At 38.4% G+C, this 21811-nt stretch overlaps 1 protein-coding gene across 2 annotated transcripts in view; it reads right to left on the reverse strand.

Moving 5' to 3' along the window:
- PKP4 (plakophilin 4) overlaps positions 1-21811 on the reverse strand; it is a 191020-nt gene that overhangs the window by 84965 nt on the left and 84244 nt on the right. For both annotated transcript variants that reach the window (XM_006872034.1, XM_006872033.1), the window contains exon 3: positions 11553-11587. In XM_006872034.1, the coding sequence (XP_006872096.1) occupies positions 11553-11587 (35 nt within the window). The remainder of the gene's footprint in view (positions 1-11552; positions 11588-21811) is intronic.

The raw sequence follows: 21811 nt of genomic DNA on the forward strand, positions 1-21811 counted from the left end.
TAATCCAAGATGAGACTGGTTTTTAAATGGTTTTACTCTGTTTAATTCTTAAACGTTGTGATATAAAGAAATTTGATGCCGATTTTTAAAGCCTAAGGCATGGCACTGTTGGTAGGCACTGGACTGGTTTGAAGTGCTCATCAGTTGCTCCTCAGAAAGCCTATGCAGGATTGCTAGGAGTCGGAACTGAGCTGACGGCACACGGCCAACAGCAGCCTTGCTTTCATAATACATAATTTCAGAAGTTTAGACGAACGTTCGTGCTGGTGGTCAGAACGCTACAGCACTGCAGCTACTGAGGAAAGCAGACGGTCTGCCAGGAATGAGTGACAAAAAATCAAGCAGGAAGGGCTTCAGAAAATCAAGCAGAAAAAGCTCTGACTATAAGGAAAGCTTGAAAGAAATTTGTATTCCTTCCAGTATTTGGAGGAGAAACATGAAGGAATAAATGATAAAATATTGTTTTTTTATACAGTTTGTCTCCACAATAAACGATAACATCCAAAGGCTCCCTAGGGTAAGCTCTGTAGTGCAAACCATACGGTCCGTGGTTTGAGCCCACCAGCCACTCCGTGGGAGAAAGACGAGGTTTTCTGTCCCACAAAGATTTTAAAAAGCCTCGGAAACCCTACACAGGGACAATGGCAGATGACAGCAATAACATATATGGCTGCTGATCCAATAGCCTATTTTTGAATATATACAATATAACCAACTTACTATTGTAACTCCTTTATAAATTCAATACATTTCTACTGAGACATAAAATGTTTTCATTTAAGCCTGTGCCTTCTCATGATGGTGCTGATGCTTTTTTGTGCTGTAAATTACTTGTTCCAGATGGAAGAAAAAAGAAAGACAAATTGATGTAGGATTAGTCTCTCATTTATCTTTTATCTTTAGTAGTTATGGTTTTTGTTTTTTAAAAACTCATCCCAGCAGAGGAAAAAACTTGTATCTATATAGTTTAGAAAGAAAATATTAGTATACAGTATAAACAGAATGTAAAATCTAGCCCCTATGGTCTTAAATTTAGTTGTATATATTAACTACTAACTTCAATGACTACCACAGCGTGGAAATTTGAATGAATAGGATGTGAAAATCAAGGCACTTCAATATACATTCTTGGTGTTAAGTGCTGTCCAGTGGATTCTGGCCCATAGCGACCCTGTCTGTATAGGGTTTCCAAGGAGCAGCTGGTGAACTTAAACCACCAACCTTGTAGTTCAAATGACTTTGCAGCCTGATGCATTAGCCCACAGCACCACACCAGGACTCCTCAACATACATAATATACATTAAATGACTGTACAGAACTGTGAAGTTCAATGAGCTTAAATTTCTATTTTATTACCATCTCTTCCCTTCCTTTTCATTGGTGCTGTTAAGTCCCATTGACCTGGCTGACTCATAACGACCCTATATAGAGTTTCCAAAGAGCAGCCTGTGGGTTTGAACTGCAAGAGCTTATCCTACTTAATGCACCATTCCATTCCATACTTACTGTCAAACATCAAAAATCCTTACTACATGGAATTGTTGCTGTTTTCTCATTCATTCATTCATTCACTGGTGTTGTTAAGTGCCGTTGAGTCGTTTCCGACCCATAGGCGACCCTGTCTAGGGTTGCCGAGGAGCAGCTGGCAAGTTTGAACCACCAGACTCACAGTACAAAAAGACCTTGCAGTCCAGTGCTTATCCTATAAGTCACACCGGGACTATGAAACACTTAACGCCTTTGTAGTCAACCAAAGTTCCCCTCACTTTCCAATGTTTCTGTGTCCTTTGCTTCATCACAGATACCAACGTTTTAATTTTTTTAATTGTAATAACAAACGTGTATGAGTGCATACACAGGTAGACATGCAAGTTGAGCAGATGTGGAAAGGTGACAGGGATAAAACAGATTTGGTAGAGGATATTTCTACATTTGAATTTGTATGTATTATACATATTCATATTGATATTTTAGTGTACACAAGGGGCAAAGTTCTGGAAACTTATTAAAGAAAAAACCCCAAATCTACTGTCAAGTCCAGAGTCCTGATGTGGCGCTGTGGGCTAATGCATCAGACTGCAGAGTTGTTTGAACTGCTGCAAGGTTGGTGGTTCAAGCTCACCAGCTGCTCCTTGGAAACCCTATACAGTGTCACTATTGGTCAGAATCGACTTGACAGCACTTAACAACAACAACAACTGTCAAGTCCAGATTCCATCGACCCTATATAGGGTTTTTGAGGTTATAAATCTTTACAGGAGCAGACACAACCTCATCTTACTCCCTCAGAGCAGCTGCTTGGCTTGAACCACCAACCTTTTTTGGTTTCTTAATTTTGTTACATTAACGTCAGTTCCTTATCACTTGGCAATCCCCCACTCCTACTTTTAGTTACTCTTATTGCTTAAGACTATGTTCTTCTTCTAGAAACTATGTTTGTGTTAAAAAAAAAAAAAAAAAAGATGCTGATTTTCTGACTGTGGAATAAGCAGTGCTTTGGGATCCCAGTAGTTATCAGCAGGGGGTGAAGTACGGAGGCTCAGGGACTCTAGAAGCCATACATATAGGACTGATTCTCTTGTCCTCAAGCATTTTTAAAATACTACATCTGGCAACTGCTTAGTTACCTTCCTTCTGCCCTCTTCTTCCGTAAGAGAAGAACTGAAATTGTGATTTGTAGCAAAATTCACTTTCAAGGATGTGGCTAATCGATTTACATAACAACTAATTATCACTCTGACCAAAGGACTCAAACAACAGTTTCAACACATTCTTTCTTTCCTCTAGCAGCATACCCTGTGTACAGTATATTTATGATTGAATTGGTGTGATCTTTGTTTAAAATGAGAGGTAAATCCAAGGATTTTTCATTTAAAAAAAAAAAAGTTCAGAATAATATTTTTCCATTATGAAGAAGTGTGATTTTCTGTGCACTTATTTGCATTCTTACTTCTCTCAGGCCTTTACCTAGTATTCTAACTTTTATTTTCTGTGAGTCTGATGTTTACTGATTTATTTTATTATATGTGCTCTTGCAAGTTACCTAAATTTTGAGGGATCATAGGGGTTGTATAAGTAAATATAATGTTAAGAGATATAAAGTGAACAATGGAAAAATAACTCAATGAGAAGGAAAACAGAAGGGAGCATTAGGATAACATTTCCTATAACTCATTCTTAGCAAAATGAACATGAAGGGGGGAAAAAAGGCAGTTATAAGAAATATAAGGCTGCAGAAAAGACAAAACTGAAGCAAAAATAGTCCACTCTCTGCCTCACAAAAAGATATGCCTTTATGTTACCAGAAAGCAAGTATGTGACACCAACAGGACAGAAATTTTGGAGGGAGTGCAAGTTTGTAAAGGTTATTTAGTAAAGCAAATAAGAAAAATCAATAAAGATGTTTCTTCTTTTTTTAAAAATAGTATTTATTGTGTTTTAGGTGAAAGTTTACAAAGCAAATTACATTCCTCTTTAACATATTTTATATAAATTGCTCTGTGCTGTGGGTTACAATCTGCATTATTTCCATTTGTTTGTTCTGTGTCCATTCATATAGCTTTCCTTTCTCTCCTCGATCTCTCATCTTTGCTTTGGGATAAACGTTGACCATTTGGGTTCATGTTTAAAGGAACACACTCACGAGTGGTATTGTTTATTTTACAAACCAGTCTATTACTTGGTTGAAAGGTGACCTGCAGAAACAGCTTCAAATCCAAATTCAAAGGCTATCTTAGGGCAGTGAACACAGACAGGTGTGCATATGTCTACCTGGGTCACTGCCTGTGTATGACATACACCTGGGTGGGAGTGATACTGCTGAATCCTAAGGCTATTTCTATTTCCAGCTTTTTAAGGAAACACCATACTGTTTTCCATTGTACCACTTTACAATGTGTAAGAATTACAATCTTTCCCAATCCTTGAGAACTTAAAGATATATATATATAGTGTTAAGAAAGGCCAAAAGATACAGAAAAGCAAGCTGGAAACCTTTCAAATACCTTTCACATGCTGGTCTAATACTTAAAACACCATGTAAATTCTCTCGTGTGATCTATATACTGTGTATAGATTCTACACTGTGACCTCCCATCACAATGGTAAAGGAAAAAGAAAGTTGAATTCCAATAAGAGTAACAGAAAAACTGTCACCTCATCTGAATTATTTGCTTTTAATTATTTAATCAAACTTCTAAATAGCATCTCTTGCTAAGTTAATGTGAAAAAGATTTTATTATTCATATAATAAAAATTTAATTTTTACTCATGACTAAAGATTTTGCCATACTAACAATTTAAATATTGCAACGTATGACTGGAGAGTAGATAAATTGAAAAAAAAAAAAAAATCAAGCAACATTTCTATAGCTAAAATATAAAGAAGTGGTGTGAATACCTGGTGTAAGTACTGTGTTTGAGGATTACTATCCTCCCTGCAGCAGGAAAAAAGACTTAAGTAGATGCTACCCCCCCCCAGGATTTGAATGTGAGTTTGGGCAAAATTGTGCTCTGATAAAAAAAAAAAGTGAAGGACTAGACATCATTATTAGGTATGAGTTATGGATGTAGGTTTGCTGGGGAGAATTTTATTTCTCTAATAACAAGTATCTGGACAACATTTAATTGTTATATATTTACCTTAAATAATATTTAAAATTTATGTGAAATATAGGCTAAAGTTCTATTTTATCTATCTATAAATATAACATGTTAGTAGGCTGACTGCACAGCCTAGAAATCAGGGGGATAAAAAGTTTTTTAATTGTATTACAGTGATTGACAAAGTAAATTTGAAGAAAAATAACGCGCACCTAATAACGCATCTGACACTAGGATCCAGCGAAACTGTGACAAAGGTGGTCAACTTAACTGAAGCTGAGCACATATTTTAGAGGGGATATGAGGGAGGTATAAAGAATGCCACGGCCTCAGATATTTCACCCTCCACCATGTGTCTTCATAATTAAGCTCACTTGTCATTCTACTGTAAATCAGCAACAAGACCAGCCTGGCTTCTGACGGCTAAAATTCAACAACTGCCACCAGCAGCTCAGTTTGGACCAGTGCACAGGTGGAAGGGGCTCAGGAGGAGAAATGCACTGAGAAGCCGAATGTATCTCCTGTTGGAATTCTAGCAGAATTTCTGTAGCTCCTGGAGTTTCAGGGTGCACGAAAAGTACCCTACCCACCCCTACACATGCCCAAGCTCCCAGGCTCTGATAAAACCATTTGTCCTGTGTCCCTGCAGTCCTAGAGGGGGTAACAGCTTCCCGGTATCACTGATTCCTAGGGTGCTTCAGCATCCTGTCTGAGCTCCCAAATATCCCATCCAACACTTTCATAACTATATGTTCCCAATACTGAACAATATAATGGGTTCAGTCTTCCTAACTGGACCCTGACTACACAGCTTTTATCCTTGGGATATAAAAACTCCTACCCATCAATCCTAGTGTGCTCTGTAGGATAATCACTCAACCACAATGTTAGTTTGAACTGCAAGGCTCCTCGGAAACACTTTACAGGGTTGCCAAGAGCTGGAATCCACTTAATAGCACGTAACAACAACAACTCACTATCACTAACAACCCACCATCACTAACAGCTCAACAGAACAAAAAGGGGTGGGTGTGGGAGGGGACCATTTACATATAGAGATGCTTATCACTTATAATATTTATGTTATTTATTCAGAGTAAAAGAAAAATCTAAATGTCCAATAACAAAGATATATGTAAATATGGTATACACTTAAAGTTTCCTTTACAGTATTTCCCTACCATGTTAAATAAACCATGTAGTACTACAGGTATGGTGCTGCAGGATAATGTATTGGACTGCAAGGCAAGTTTGAACCATATGATCTGCAGTTCAACTCTACCAGTGGCTGCTCGGGAACCCTATACAGGGTTGCTATGAGTAGGAAATCAACTTGAAGGCACTTAACAAAGGCACTAACAACAACAACATACCGCAAGTGCCTAATTTTGCTTAAACAGACAAAATAAAATTATGTATAACACATATGTGTGTGTTATACATACTTAAAATACTGATGAATCAAAGACCACATCCTTCAGTATAGGTTGCATCTCAATGTAAAGAAAACAAATATCCTGACCATTGGACCAATATACAACATTCTTATCAATCGAGAAAAGATTGAAGTTGTCAAGGACTTCATTTTTCTTGATCAACCATCAACTCTCATGGAAGCAGCAGTCAAGAAATCAGATGACATATTGCATTAGGCCAATCTGCTGTACAAGACCTTTTTAAAGTGTTGAAGAGGAAAGATGTCCGCTTGAGGACTATAGTACACCTGACCCAAGCCATGATATTTTCAATAACCTCATATGCATGCGAAAGCTGGACTGTGAATAAGGAAGACCATAGAAGAATTGATGCTTTTGAGTTATGGTGTTATAAGAGAATACTGAAAGTGCCATGGGCTGCCAAAAGAACAAACAAATCTGTGTTGAAGAAGTGCAGTCAAAGTGCTCCTTGGAGGCCAGGATGGCCAGACTTCATCTCTCATACTTTGGACATATTGTCAGGAGGGACCAGTCGCTGGAGAAGGGTATCATGTTTGGTAAGGTGGAGGGTCAGAGAAAAAGAGGAAGACTCCTAGCAAGATGGATTGGCAAAGTGGCAGCATTAATGGGCTCGAGCTTGGCAACAACTGTGAGGTTGGCCCAGGACTGCACAGTGTTTCGTTTTGTTTTGCATAGGGTCACCATGAGTTGGTACCAACTCAATGGCACCTAACAACAATAACACATATATGTACAAAAAGACTAAGTGATAATATAAGTAATTTTCTTTTTAAATTTTTCTACATTTTAAAATAGTCTATGATTGGTATATAATCTTTTTAGAATCAGGAGGAGAATTATGTTTTAAAAAGGAACCAATAATCAATACAAAGGCAACTGGTTAAGATTAAAATACAAGTCCTATATTGTTCATCATTGTTTAAAGAACTAAGAGTCAACTAAAAAACAAACTATATTAGAGATGAGGAAAATGCAAACCAAAATGAGACAGCACTTAACCCAATAGGAAGCTTATGCACGTAACACTGAAGCCGTGATGGTAAAATGGTGCAGCCATTTTGGGAATTACTCTAGCAGTTTCTCACAAGTTAACAATCCCACCTCTTAAGTACAAACTCAAGAGAAAGGAAAACACACAATAAAAGGAGAAATAAAATGCCACTTGAAAACTTGTATATGGATGTTTCTACTAGCATTCATATATCCATAATATAATCACTGATGAGTGGATAAATCAAAAAGGTATATTAACACTAAGAAATATGATTTGGCAATAAAGATAAATGAAATCCTGGTACATGCTCTGTCACAGATGACCTTGAACATTTTATACTAAGTGGAATAAGCCAGTCACAGAGGACCATATATTATATGGCTTCAATTCTGGGTAAGGATGGAGGCCAGATAAGGAGTGACTGTCTATGGGAATAAGGCTTCTCTTTGGAGTGCTGAGTCAGCCTGAAATTGACTGTGGTGATGACCGCACAACTCTGTGAATATACGAAAACCCACTGGATTGTGTACTTACAATGGGTAAACTGCGTAGTATGTGAGTTCTATCTCAAATAAAGCTTTATAAAAAGAGAGAAAACAAAAAATTAAGTTCAAATGCATGTGTGCCTAACTTTCAGGAAAGAAAAGAAAGGGGGGAGAAAGAGAGAGAGAAAGTTGTTCCAAACTCCCCCATAATAGCACAACGATAGAGTGAGAAAGAACAGCCTGGGAACCCCTGACTGCTAAGGTCCCACAATTTTTTTTTATTTGTCAGATTTAATGCAACAGGTCAGTAGAGGCGCACCAGCAACTTTGCTCATTGGGGTTAAATACTCTTAGAATACGAAGATTTTAGGTGCACTGGAGGACAAGTAAAGACTCAAAAGAATGCCTTGTGCATTCAAGCCTTGAAGATTTAAAAAAAAAAGTCATTTCTTTGTGTGCATTATTCTTCAGATATATCTTTGGATACATAACATATTCACTAGACTTACTCATTAGAGAATGTGATGATTCCACAGGATAAGCACTTCACTGTGAACCATAAGTTTGGCAGTTCAAACCCCCCAGCCACTTCTCAGAAGAAAGATGAGGCTTTCTGCTCCCACAGAGATTTACAAGCCTTGGAAACCTTGTTATGATATACGTCAGAACCCTCTTGATAGCATTTAACAACATTCACTCGTTAGGTATTATGTTTTTGTACTGAAGGTTAGACACACACACACACATACTGAAATATCCTGATGACATTTATTTATTCATTCAGCATTTCTTTATTCATACATGCAGTTTGATGCATGCCAATTTGAGGACTAAGGTGCACCTGACTCAAGTTATGGTATTTTCAGTAGCCTCATATGCATGTGAAAGTTGGAGAGTGAATAAGGAAGAATGCAGAACTGATGCATTTGAGCTATGATGTTGGAGGAGAATATTGAAAGTACCATGAACTACCAAAAGAACAAACAAATCTGTGTTAAAAGATGTACAACAGAATGCTCCTTAGAAGCTAGGGTGGCCAGAATTCGCCTCTCAGACTTCAGTCATACTATCAGTAGGGACCAGTCCCTGGAGAAGGACAGCATGCTTGGTAAATCGGAAGGTCAGTGAAAAAGAGGAAGACCCCAATAAGATAGATTGGCACAGTGGCAGCAGCAGTGGGCTCAAGTGTAGCAACGATTATGAGGTTGGCATAGGTCCGAGCAGCATTTTGTTCAGTTGTGCAGAGGGTCGCTATGAGTCGATACCAACTCAGTGGTACCTAATAACAAGAAGAAGCATGCATGCATACATGAATTCACTCAAGTTTGTTAATCACCTATGGTCTCCCATACACAAGACACTGTGCTAGATCCTTGGAATGCTTTGTGCACAGTACAGACATGACTCCTGCCCTTAAGTATCAATCAACCTTGCTTACTCTGAGAAAGTGGGGGTAAACACTGCATGTTAACTGACCTCTCGCTCAGCCTCAGTCAGATTTCAGATCATTCTCTAATTACCTCCCAACAATAAAAAGCAGCAACTTTAACTTAGCTCAGATTGTCCTTCTTATTCTTAGCTTTGCTCTTTCAGACTTGTCCTTTATCCACAGCACTCTGGCCTGCATGCCCGAACCACATAATTAAGTATTAATATGCATGGATCTATCAGTTTAATTGATGTGTTTTTCTTTATATGCAAGTAAGGGTGTTCTTCAGTGCTCACATATCTAAATGCTTATTTTGAATGTTTCCATTTGCTGCCCATTAATCATCTAAATGCAACACATTTAAATTATAGTTTTCTGCATTCCTTTAAAACCAGCTCTCCATCTTGACTCTCCTAATTACTTTTAATAGTTCTACCATCTTCCCAAACTCAAAACTTTCAAGTGATCATTGTCTACTCCTTCCACACACAGTATTTAAAACCTTAAGAATCTCCTGATTCAGACTATGTCACATATTCAATTCTGCAACACACTTTCATTTGACTTCTCTTGCCACTATTTTTTCCTCCCTCCAGTTCAAAGTTCTGCTGTGAGTTCTATCTCAAATAAAGCTATCTCAAATATTCTACTGAAGAATATTTAAATGATGTGACTTCATCTTTAGTAATTCTCCATCATCTACAAGAAAGCTCAAAATCCCTTCATTCACAGAGCTCTATCATCTGATCCAAATGGTTCTCTAGCTTTTGTACATCTCCAAAACCAGTTTTAAATGTTCCCGCATGAAACGTCTGCTCTTTCCTGGCTCACTGACAAGGTCCTCTTCACAAGCGGCCTCTGCAAAGCTGTCTCTGAAGTGAGTTACCCACTTATAACTTTTTTTTTTTTAAATCACGGAACGCTTATTTGGCAGTTGATCACATATTACTTTGACATGTTTCTTTAGTATTACATTTTTGTTTACATCTTATTGTTATATAGCTTATAGCTTTCCACATATTTCCCTGCCTTATCTAGGGTGTTGAATTTTGTGCCCTCAAAATATGTATTAACTTGGCTAGCCATGATTCCCAGGATTTGTGATTATCCTCCATGCACTATAAACCCAAATGCTGCCTGGTTAAATCCTCAGGCAGGATTAGGTTATAACAAAGTGAGTTGATGTAGTGCAGTTGATAAGCACTGGACTGCAACTTATCCAAGGTCAGTGGCTCAAATCCATCAGCTACTCCTTGGAAACCCTCTACAGGGTCTCCATAAGTCTGAACAGACTGAAAGTCATTTAACTACAATGGGTTAAGCTAAGTGTGTTATGTTACTGTGGCAGGATTAGCTAGGGATAGATCACCCTTACTTAAGTCACCACCCTTACTTAGCTCATAGCCCTGATCCTACACGAAGGGATGTGACCTGAGTCACATTTTAGTTTATAAGATTGAGGCCAAGACACATGGAAAGCTCCAGAATACATGGCCTACAGATGCTGAAAGGAGACAAGGACCTTCTCCCAGACCCTACAGAGAGAGAAACCTTCCCCTAGAGCTGGTGCCCTAAATTTGGTCTTCTAGCCTCCTAACCTGTAAAAGAATAAATATACACATGTTCAAGTTATCCACTTGTGATATTTCTGTTATAGCAGTACTAGAACAATAAGAAACAGAGTTTGCATAAACACTACATTTCTCAGAAATACACTTCTTTGTGAAACACCAGAATGCCTTGTATATACTATAAATGACAACAGAATCTTGGTAGCAAATTCCGGTAAACTCAGATACTGGGTATCTGAGAGTCTGAGTTACACTCCACTTACACCTTGTTTGAAAAGCACCACAGTCTACTATACTCCCAACACTGCATGGACTTGCTGGCATTGCCCTTTACATCACTGCTCCATAGCAGATCGCTTGGCCATCCCAGTCTACCCAGTAATGTGCATAGTAGTGGATACAAGATGTTGGTAGGTACAGCACATTAGAACATTGACTCTGAAAACATCAAATATTAAAGAAAGAGGCAACCCATCCTTTCTATGAGGTGAGTTTAGGATAACAAAGATTAACAGACTATATTAATAACTACCAGACCATACTAGACTGTATGAGAAATTATCCACTAGTCTGAATCTGGAAACAAAATGAAAATTGAACATTTTCGGCAACTCTTTTGAGTATGAGAAATATTGTGAAAGGTAAGGGCAAGATTTGTATAAATGATTAGTCAGTTGTCCCCAATTACATAAAACGGTTTCCTGAGGGCACTTCAGTGCTTCCTTTCATGGGAAAACATAATTTTCAGATATCAGGTTAACACAAAAAATGTCAATGTTCATTGCTTAGAAATATTTTTACAGCTGACATATGTAAATCCATTATACAATTTAAAGAAATTAAGCATATTAAAAATTACTAATTCACAGAAAATTAACTATTGTTACTATTAAAGATTTGCTTGGTTCATTTCACCAAAAGGCAGAGAATTAAGAGAGCAGACTATGAAACTGCTTTTTTGGTATGTGCAGCACGTAAGAATTTTTTTCTTTTTTAAATAATAAAGGTCATACCTGTTGATCTCCAAGGAAACGACTTCTCAGTTGAGCTAGAAAAAAAAAGAGAGAGAAAAAAAACAAAACAGAACATTTACTTAAATTGTAATAAAATTTAACTATTACACTGTTCTGTAGACAGGAAGGAGCTTCACAAAGCTCTTGGAAAACTGAAACGAAAACAAAGTTTTCGCATGAACTTTTTTTTTGTTTGTTTCAATTGAGTTCCAGGTGGTACAGAATTCTGGCATAACAAAGATTGAAGAGCAGCTCTGGCAGGATTCTGGCCTGGGTTTACTGACTACACAGCTAAGACAGTACTAAAGAGATGGACCATTGTAGGATTTCATTTTCTTCTTTTTTTTAAAGTTTATTCTTAAATGTACAACAAGCTCCAAGACAACACTTCAATCTAAACATAGGTGGCAAGAGATGTTCTAGCAGGGAATTCAAATGTTTAAACAGAAATGGAATCAAGGGTCACCATCGCCAAAGTCACAAACAACAGCTTCTTTTTCTGCCAGATTTCTTAATTCCACCTGTGGCCAGGGGGCCCTTCCCCATGCCTTCACTTTGAGCTCTTCAGTTTCTTCTGCTCTTCTTTTTGTTTCTGGTTGAAAGCCTTATCTTCCTCATCCATTTCCTTGTTCTGTTTTCTGGGTTGTTTCAGGGGTTTCTTCTTGCCACCTTTATGGTCCAACATGGCACTTCCCACCCCTTCTCCAGACCTGCCACCCTCCCATGAACTTTTCGAAGCTCCCTTGAACATAGGCTAAAATTTTAACCACATATTTTCCTCAGTTTATATAGTCTCTACTTTAAAGGACTAAACAAAAAATTGTGAGAAAAACATATTTGTGCCTCTCTCTCCATCCCCAAATTCCCCAATCACTAGAGGAAAGAAAGATGGTAAGGGAGTCATGTAGTACAACATAGGAATACCAGAGGCTGGGTGCTTAAGCACTTTCATAAATGCCCGATTAAGCACCTCACATATATTATCTCCTTTATATTGCTCAAAACAACTTTTTAAACTGGTATATTATTGTCTTTATTTTAAAGATAAGAACTCTGGTCAAAGGCTTATGCTGGTAACTAGAAGAGTGGGATTTAAGCCCAGGATGGCCTGATTCCAAAGTCAGGGTACACAGCCATTGTGCTATATGGTAGACAGCTTGTGATTCCATTTTTATATCTCACATACACATACACACTGAAATATGCCCAGACAGAAGTCTAGAAAAGCAAAAACCCAAAAGCTAGATAGCAGTTATTTCTGTGAGATTGAACCCTAAGGATTTTAGTTTTATACATTTCTTTTAGGAAACAGATCAATCATATTTATTTTGTAGCAATTATATAATAATCTTTCTGAAAAGGTGGGTGGGTTGGGACTTAAGAAAATACTGTTAAGAATGTAGAGCAGGTAAGTGACACAATCTTTGCAGTGGTCTACAATTGTAACCTCCTAATAATTTCTTAAGCAGTTAACAGTTGCTGGGTGAAACCCCTAAATTCAGTAAAAAATAAAACCACCCCGCACTTAAGTTTTTTATGTGATTTATCTTTTCTTCAACACAGCTCTTATCTAGGACCTTGACATTGCTGAGAGCAGGGGATAGGGGAGGGGAATTGTTCCCAAAGAAGGGAGTCAATCAGTTAATGCCAATCTTCCCCAGGATAGGGGTGATGTTCCTTTCTCCCACACACTTGTAATTGATCTTAAAGGGACTGATGGTACAGAAAAAAAGTGAAAGTCTGGTCAAATATCAGTAATGGCACATGATTCTGGCTTCTGGGGGAGGATCATCTGACCTAAATAGAGTTAAATAACAAAAACAGATTAAAGAAAATTGAAATTCAGCGCAAGGAGCCACTTTTGGAGACAAGAGAGTCAGGCACAAGAGTCATGCGCCATTTGACTGTGTGTCACTGTAGGGTAAGCACAAAGCTGCTAACAGAAAGGTCACTGGTTCAAATCCTCCAGTTGCTTGCTGGAAGTCTATACTGGGTCACTATGAGTCTGAACTGACCTGATGGCACTTAATGACATTAAATTTTTAGCCGTGAGGCTTCAGTTACCTACCAAAACGTTCCTATTTTATACCAATGCTAAAACACAAGTTAAATCAAACTGCCATCCAGAAGAGCTTAATGTACCATGTGCCATGGTTGCAACCTCATAAAACCTATTATATTAATACCAAATAGGCTCAACTTTAAAATGTTCATCAAAACTTTATTATTATTACTGGAATATTATGTTAAAGATGTTTTAGTGTATCTGCAAGTGTTTCTGTAATGTTTTTATATACATTAAAAGGTACATTATATAGTATATGGAACCTTAGTAGTGTGGTGCTAATATAATTACTGGACTGCGATCCACAAGTTTGGCAGTTCAATCCCACCAGCCACTCCTAGGAAACCTCATAAAGGGTCTCTATAAATTGGAATTGATATAATGGCACTTAAGGACAATATATATCACATCCAAAGTCAAACATTTGGTTGATATTAGATCCAAACCACACCTAATTATTCCGACTTAGGTAAAAATCTGACTTAAATTATATTTAGGAATGGAATCTGTTCACAATCCAGGGGACTGTCTGTATATACATGTAATATGGTGTTTGCACAACATCCCAACCATACTATGTCCTATTTCACACTGAGTAACATATAAGTCTACTTCAATTTTCTTAGGAATATCATGAAAGTTTATCCTCTGTGTTTGAAACTTACAAAGACTTTAACTAAATAGCTTTACAAGGTTCATCCTTAATATTATCGATACTAGAATTCATGCCAGTTGCTCCAGTTGGGCAAGGGCTGGTGGTCCTTTTGCTCACCTCTTTAGGTTGAGTGCCTAGCGTATTGCCTGGGGCATAATTGATGCTCAATATTTATCATCATTGCAACACAAACTGTGAACAAGTGAAGCTGTGCTGTTCACTGTTCTGAAAGATCAGGTACACATAAATGATTGGTAATTACTTTGTTCAAGCAGGTCAACTTACTCTTACCAAATGTAAGTAAAAACCTCCTATAATTTCACTGTGCAATAATCAGGCAGATAGCATCTTTTGCTGCTGTAAAGGTCTTTGGTAACTAAGCTAAGTTAAACAGCTTTCATAGGTAAAGGCATTGGGAAATCTTCCTCTATTTTAAGTGACAGATATAAATCATTAGGAAAATAAGCTAATACTGAGAATTAAAATTACACAAAATGTTTCACAGTGTATTTTGAAGATGATATCATCAACTCAATTACCTTCACACTCAATTCTACATATTTAACTGATCATTATATAGCATTCAGGACTGTCTACTTCCCTTTGGAACATCTCATTTTAAATGACTCACAAACTGTTCCCTGCTCAGGGATTCATGAACTGGATACCGTTGTTGCTGTTGTTGAGCTGGTTCCAACTCATAGTGAGACCCTGTCTAGGGTTTTCCGAGAAGCAGCTGATAGCGTTGAACTGCCAACTGTGCAGCTGGCCTTATGGCCCAGTATTTATCCCTACTGCACACCAGTACAACAAATACATGCAATTCTGAAATGCTACTTTCAGACTGAATTTAACCCATTTGTATTAGAAAGGAGCCCTGGTAGAGTAGTGGTTAAGCACTCAGCTACTAACCAAAAGAGAGAGTATGAATTCATCACCTGTTCCATGGAGAAACTTATGGCAACTTGCTTGTATAATGATTCCAGCCTTGGAAACCCCATGGGGCAGTTGTACTCTGTACCATAGGCTAGGGCTGTGAATAAGCATCAATCAACTCACTATCAATGTCCTTTTTGTTGTTCTTTTTTAATTAATTAGAGGCAGTTCCCTGTTAGAAGCATAGACTTATTCTCTTTTCTTTCATCTCTCCTTCCAACCATCTACTTCTGGAAACACTTTCTCAGCTTTTACAGAATGCGTACAATGTTGAGACACTGCACCCACAATGATTCTGTCCTGTTCTTTCACGTCTATTCTGAAGAAGTCACACAGCTTGTGTTCCATAAGCTTCTATTGGAAAGTGGAACACATTTTAATATACAAGAACTGAATCATCCATTATGACTTTGCTTCACTGTGAGGATACATTCACAATTTCCAATGGTCTCAATTAACAATTTTTAAAATGCAGTCTATACATAAGTCTAGGATTTCCGGTCAGACCAGGGACAACAATTAAAAACAGGTTTATTAGTAAATTAAAAAATGAAGACAATTCACTTTAATGTAAAAAAAAACAACAGCTATATATTAAGACAGACACAATGCCTTCATTACAATATTTCATTTAAATATGAAGTAAATCACTGTAAAATTCTATACACATGTGAAATTAAATGCTTAATTTCTTTTCTTTTATGGACAATGAAGGCAAAAATATCTTTATTAGATACTTATGGCTGAGCAGTATCATCGAAAGCCTTCCCTATTTTAGTATTTTCCCACACTGCTCAGACCTGCCTGTAGCCAGAGGGGGCAGCAGAGGTAGCCAGAGCATCATTGTGGTACCCACTGGTGGCAGCAGATGCTGGTCCTACACACCCAGATACAGACCTTCCCAGAGACTCCATGAATTAACACACATAAGTCCCTTCTGATACATGGCAAAATAAAATATCAAAAAATAACTGAAAACACAAACAGCAGAAGACAAAACACATGACTGGGATCTCTTAAGAATTAGACACTGATACACACGCACCAAAAGAGAACCTACAGACTGGGGAAAAAATTTAAACAAACACATATCAGACAAGGGGCTATTGTCTTAAATTTACAGAACACTTCAACACCTCAATAAGAAGACAATCCAATTAAAAAATGGGCAGAGAACACTTCACCCAAGAGGACATTCAAGCATATGAGGAAATGTTCATGATCATTAGCGATTGTTGTTGTTGTTATTACGTACTGATGGTTGGTTCTGACCCACAGCAAGTCTACAGAGTTTCCATGCAGCAGCTGGTGAGCTTCAACTGCCGATCTTGCAGCACATTAACCCACACTAACCCACGTTAGCCATTGGAGAAATGCAAATCAAAACAACGAGATATTATCTTACCTAGCAATAACAGCAAAGTTACAAAAAAACAAAACAAGAAAACAGAAACTAACAAATGCTGGAGAGGGTGCAGAGAGTATGTGACCTTCATACACTATACTGCTAGTGGGATTGTAAAATGGTGCAAGCACTGTAGAAAACGATATGGCACTTTCTCAGCAGGTTGGAAATAGGAATACTGTATGACCCAGAGATCTCCCTACTTGGTATGTAGTCTCAATAAATAAGATTCATGACATGAATAGACATATGTTCATTGCAGCATTATTCACAATAGCAGAAAGATGGAGACAGTTTACAGTCCTATCAGCAGAGAAATGGTTGAACAAATCTTGGTACATATACACAGTGTAATACTATGCAATGTTAAAGAATAATGATGAATTTGCAAAGCACTGCATAACATGGAAGAACCTTCAGGACATATTATTAAAGTTATTGAATGAAACCTCTACTGTAAAAAAAAAATGAAAAGCTTCGCATTCTATAATAAGCATTCTATGATGCTTATCAGGGGTGGGAGGGAAAGGAGAATTACTCACTGAGTAGAGTGCAGACATGTGCTAACTTGGGTGACAGGAAAAACAGTTTAAAAGAAGAAGAAGGGGGGGGGGATGCTTCCCCCATCCCCACCAAAAATGTCCCTAGCTGCTTAAACAAGCCAAAAATACATGGGGCTGCCCTGTATATATATATTGCCCTGATGGTGACTGGTCTGGTGTCAGAAAACAAATCTCAGTGACTGCACACATGTCGTCTAACATAAGAGCCCGCACCTCAGTCCTTCACTCTAAACCTGTATTTATCACTGCCTGTCAGACATGTTGTTAGTTGTTGTTGAGCCAGTTCTAACTCAGGGTGACACCAGGTGTGCAGAGTGGAAACACCCCGTAGGGTTTTCAAGGCTGTGACCTTTTGAAGCACACTGCGTGTCTTCCAAGCTGCCTCTGGCTGCCTTTGTTCATAGTTGAGCATCACCCAAGGCTCCTAGGTCTGAGATATAACAAACTTCAAATTCAACATGTTGAAATCTTTGCCACCAAACTCATTCCTACTAAATTATTACCACCTCATTACTAAATGAGGTATTCTGCTGTGCATAAGGTCACATGTGTCGGTACTGACTCAATGGCACCTAACAGCAACAACATCACTAAAATTAATGAACAAGGAATCATTTTGTTGTTTGTTCCTCCCACTAGTATGTAAGTCCCATGAATGCAATGGAATCTGCCATGTTAACAGATAGATCCCTAGAATCTAAGACAAGACATTACATGGCACATGTTAAGTGCCATCGAGATGGTTTCGACTCACAGAGACCCTACACTGGGTTCCCGAGGAGTAGATGGTGGGTCTGAATCGCCAACCTTGAATATCAGTCAAGTGTTTATCCCACAGTACTATACTAGGACTGCCTGATTTCAAACAACTTCTGAATTCATCCATACAACTGGCAAACCTAAAACCTTCATCCACTAACTTGCCCCTGGCTGGATCAGTTTTTCAGTCTCGCTCCTAACTCATCTTTCTGGCTTTGAGTCGCATCCTTCCAGGCTCTCTTCCAGGCTGCTGCTATATAGTGATTTTTCAAACACTGAAATCGGATGTCATTCTCCTGCTATAATACACAATATCCCCACAGAGCATAAAATTCACACACCTTACTATGGCAGTATAGGTCTTCCACCACCTGGTTCCTTTCTGCTTGCCCATCCTTACTGGCAAGCCAACTGTACACTCCCTAAACCAACCCATCATTTTTGCCACTTACAATTACTCGAAGTTCTCACACACCAGGCTGCTTCGCACTTCTAATGCTATTTTAAGAGTGAAACGTGCAGAAACATAGTCTAGAAACTTTCAGAATCCTACAAATCCCAGAATAGCTATGCAGGTAGTTATGCAAATAACTACACACAGAGATACACACACACAGGGGACTTCAAAAAGTTCAAAGAAAAATGGAACAGAAAGACAATGGAATTTCTCCATGAATTTTTTTGAAGTCCCCTCACATACATATTTATATATAAAATATCTAATGAAATTTAAAATCTAAGTTAATTTTCACTTTTTTTTGTATAACTTCCTGTAATAACAAGAATATTTTTAAAACTGTTTTACTTAACTCAGTGTCCAATTTCCTCCTACTTCTTCTGTATATGACATGAGCCTGCCTACTGTAGTGGACACCATTGGAGGGGGGCAGTGAAGGATGTAATGGAGGCCATGTGGTAGCTCTTTCTTACCATTTCCCAATTCTAAATAGGGCTCTTTCTAACAGTAGTATGGGGTCCTGGTGTGGCACTACAGAATAAGCACTGGAATACTAGCTGCAAGGTTAGCGGTGGAAGCCCACCAGCTGTTTCTCAGAAACTCCACACAGGGTTGCTATGAGTTGGAACCTACTAAATGGCACTTAACAACGAAAATGGTGGGGTGCCATAGAGTCAATTTCGACTCATAGCAATGCTGCATAGGGTTTCTGAAGCTATAAATCGTTACCGAAGCAGAAAGCCTCATCCTTCTCCTGTGGAATGGCTGGTAGGTTTGAACTGCTGATCTTGAGGTTAGCAGCCTGACTTATAACCACTACGCTAACAATAATAAATAGTATATCAAACTACTCTCACTACTCTCCTAAAAGAAAGGTTGAACTAGGAAAGATTCAAGAGTTAGTACCCTATTTTAAAAAGAACCACATCTAGTCTAAGACTGTTGTTGTTAAGTTCTGGTCAGTTGGTTCCAACCCATAGCGACCCTATACAGAGTTTACAAAGCACAGCTGGTGAGTTTAAACTGCTGCTCTTGAGATTCAAAATCACCAGCCACTCCTTGGAAACCCTGCACAGGGTCACTATAATGAGTCGGAACCAACTCTATGGTACTTAACAACAACAACAATCTGGGACCTTCTATCTGATCCCTTTCAGAGCCATTGGTAGTGCCAGCCGGGAACCATCTCATTCTTCTGGTCTTACAGTCATAGAGACTGGCGTTCACATGTTTCATTAGTCTACTGGACTAGGATTCTCAATATGTAAATCAGATAACGAAGGCTAAAGCAGAGGAGAGAGGTGAAAGGTGCAAAGATACCCCTAAATACCGTATTACAGCCTCTAAGTAATCCTGTCATGGCACAAGGATAAGCACTTGAGTGCTAATTGTAGGGTTGTCGGATCAGACCCATCAGTTGTTTCTCAGAAACCCATATACAGGGTTGCTGGGAGTTGGAACTGATGTCACAGCACTTAGCAACAACAACAAAGAGCTCTGGGGGCTCTGAAAAATCACAAACCTAGGCAGCAAGGATTCCTTAGCAACAGTACTCTGAAAGAATCTTTCTTGCTACAAAACTATATTTTGGGAAGCTTCTTCCAAATTTAGAAGCCCTGGTGACACGGTGGTCAAAGCATTCAGCTGCTAACTGAAAGGCTGATAGTTGTAACCCACCAGTCATTCCATGGGAGAAAAACCCTGGCAGTCTGACTCCTTAAAGATATAAGACCTTTGAAAACTTAAGGGGCAGTTTACTCATAGGGTTGCTGTGAGTAGGAATCTACTTGACAACAACTGCTTTGGTTTGACATAAATTTCTTCTAGTTGTAATACTGAAGTGTCTATTCACAATCAACTTCTACAAAAACAAACCTCAAAACAACAAAAACTTCCTCAAAATTCATGGTTGGTCATTGACCAAGGCCCCTTTCTATGCACTGTTTATCATGGTATCAGACCCATGGTACCATCTTTACTGGGTGGGAACTGATGGTCTTCTGAGAAATTCCAAACCCAAACCCAAACCATTGCCTTTGAGTACACTGATTGGTAGTGACCCTGTAAGATACGACAGAGCTTGTCCCATTGATTTTCTAAGGCTGTAATCTCTACTGAAGTTGGCTGCTAAGTCTTCCACCTGCAGAGTTGGTTAGTAACCATGCACTCACCTACTGCCCCACCAGGACCACCTCCTGAGAACTAGCCATGTATTAAGCCTTCTTAGCTTTCCATCTGGACAGCCAGTAGTCACTTCTCTTCCAAAGACTTCTCAAAATCTCAGCAGCTGGGAAACGTGAAAATGTGTCAGCCAGCCCACAACTGTAGTTTACTTTGGGCATTTTACAACTTCCAATTGCCCTAGAAAATGGTGCACACATCTATAATTTGAACTAAAGAAGGCATAACAAATGAGACAGAGCAAAGGATCTTGTAATGCGGTTAGAGAAAAGAATGAGCCATTGAATGTCAGATATAGCTGCTCCTAATCCATCAGTAATAGGACATGAAACTTGAGTTTCCTTCCATTAATGGTGATGGATGTGTGCCAATACATCTCTACTCAAAACCCAATCACCTGTGTGTGATCAATAGCATGAGGGAACAAAGCTGGTCTGATATGCTATGGAACACAGAAAAGGTCAAAAGTCTACAGTCTGACCTACATATTTAACTACATTGACATCTTACCTGAAGGAAAATAAAGGTCATGCTCTCGGACTGTGCGCTTTTACAACCTCACTCTTTAAAAACCCATGAGCAGCAAGGAAACAAAGCATGGTACAGAAATACATTCTTGGATTGAGTCAGCTGTTACCAAGTTCAGGGTAAAATGTGAGACCAGCTATTGTGATACATACTTTCAAGCTTCATTTCTGGCACTATTGTATTCACATCCTTGTTTCCTCAATTCTTCAGTCCACATTTCCCTTTATTAATCTATCAGTTGTCTGAAATGCATTCCAGGAAAAGGTTAAGAAAAAGGAAATATACCACTTGACAGGCCTTCCAAAAAGAAAATTACTAATTTGTTAACAGCAAAAGACTGAGAAAATGCTCTTTAACATAAAAACACCTTTCAGGGAACAACAGGTGACGACATTTAAGATGGTAACTATTCTTTGACAAAAACATTTGTGTGTTAGTGCTTTGGACCCATGAATAAAATATCAAAAAGACCATATGGGAAGGGAAAGATCAAGAAGGATGTAGTAATAGACAAAAAGGAGACAAACCATTCCCTTTGATATCTCCATAAATTACAGGGAAGCTTCACTCCTGTTTAAGCCTAGGTCCTCCTCCCACAACAGGTGTTCTAACCAGTCAAAGTAGACACGAATAGAAAGGGTTCCTAACATTTTAGCTGACATTTGAAAAAGTGAAAGCAAGTGAGATGAAAATGTTAAAATGTTAAACAC

The sequence above is a fragment of the Chrysochloris asiatica genome, unplaced genomic scaffold (genome assembly GCF_000296735.1).
Source record: "Chrysochloris asiatica unplaced genomic scaffold, ChrAsi1.0 scaffold00181, whole genome shotgun sequence".
Lineage (NCBI taxonomy): Eukaryota > Metazoa > Chordata > Mammalia > Afrosoricida > Chrysochloridae > Chrysochloris > Chrysochloris asiatica.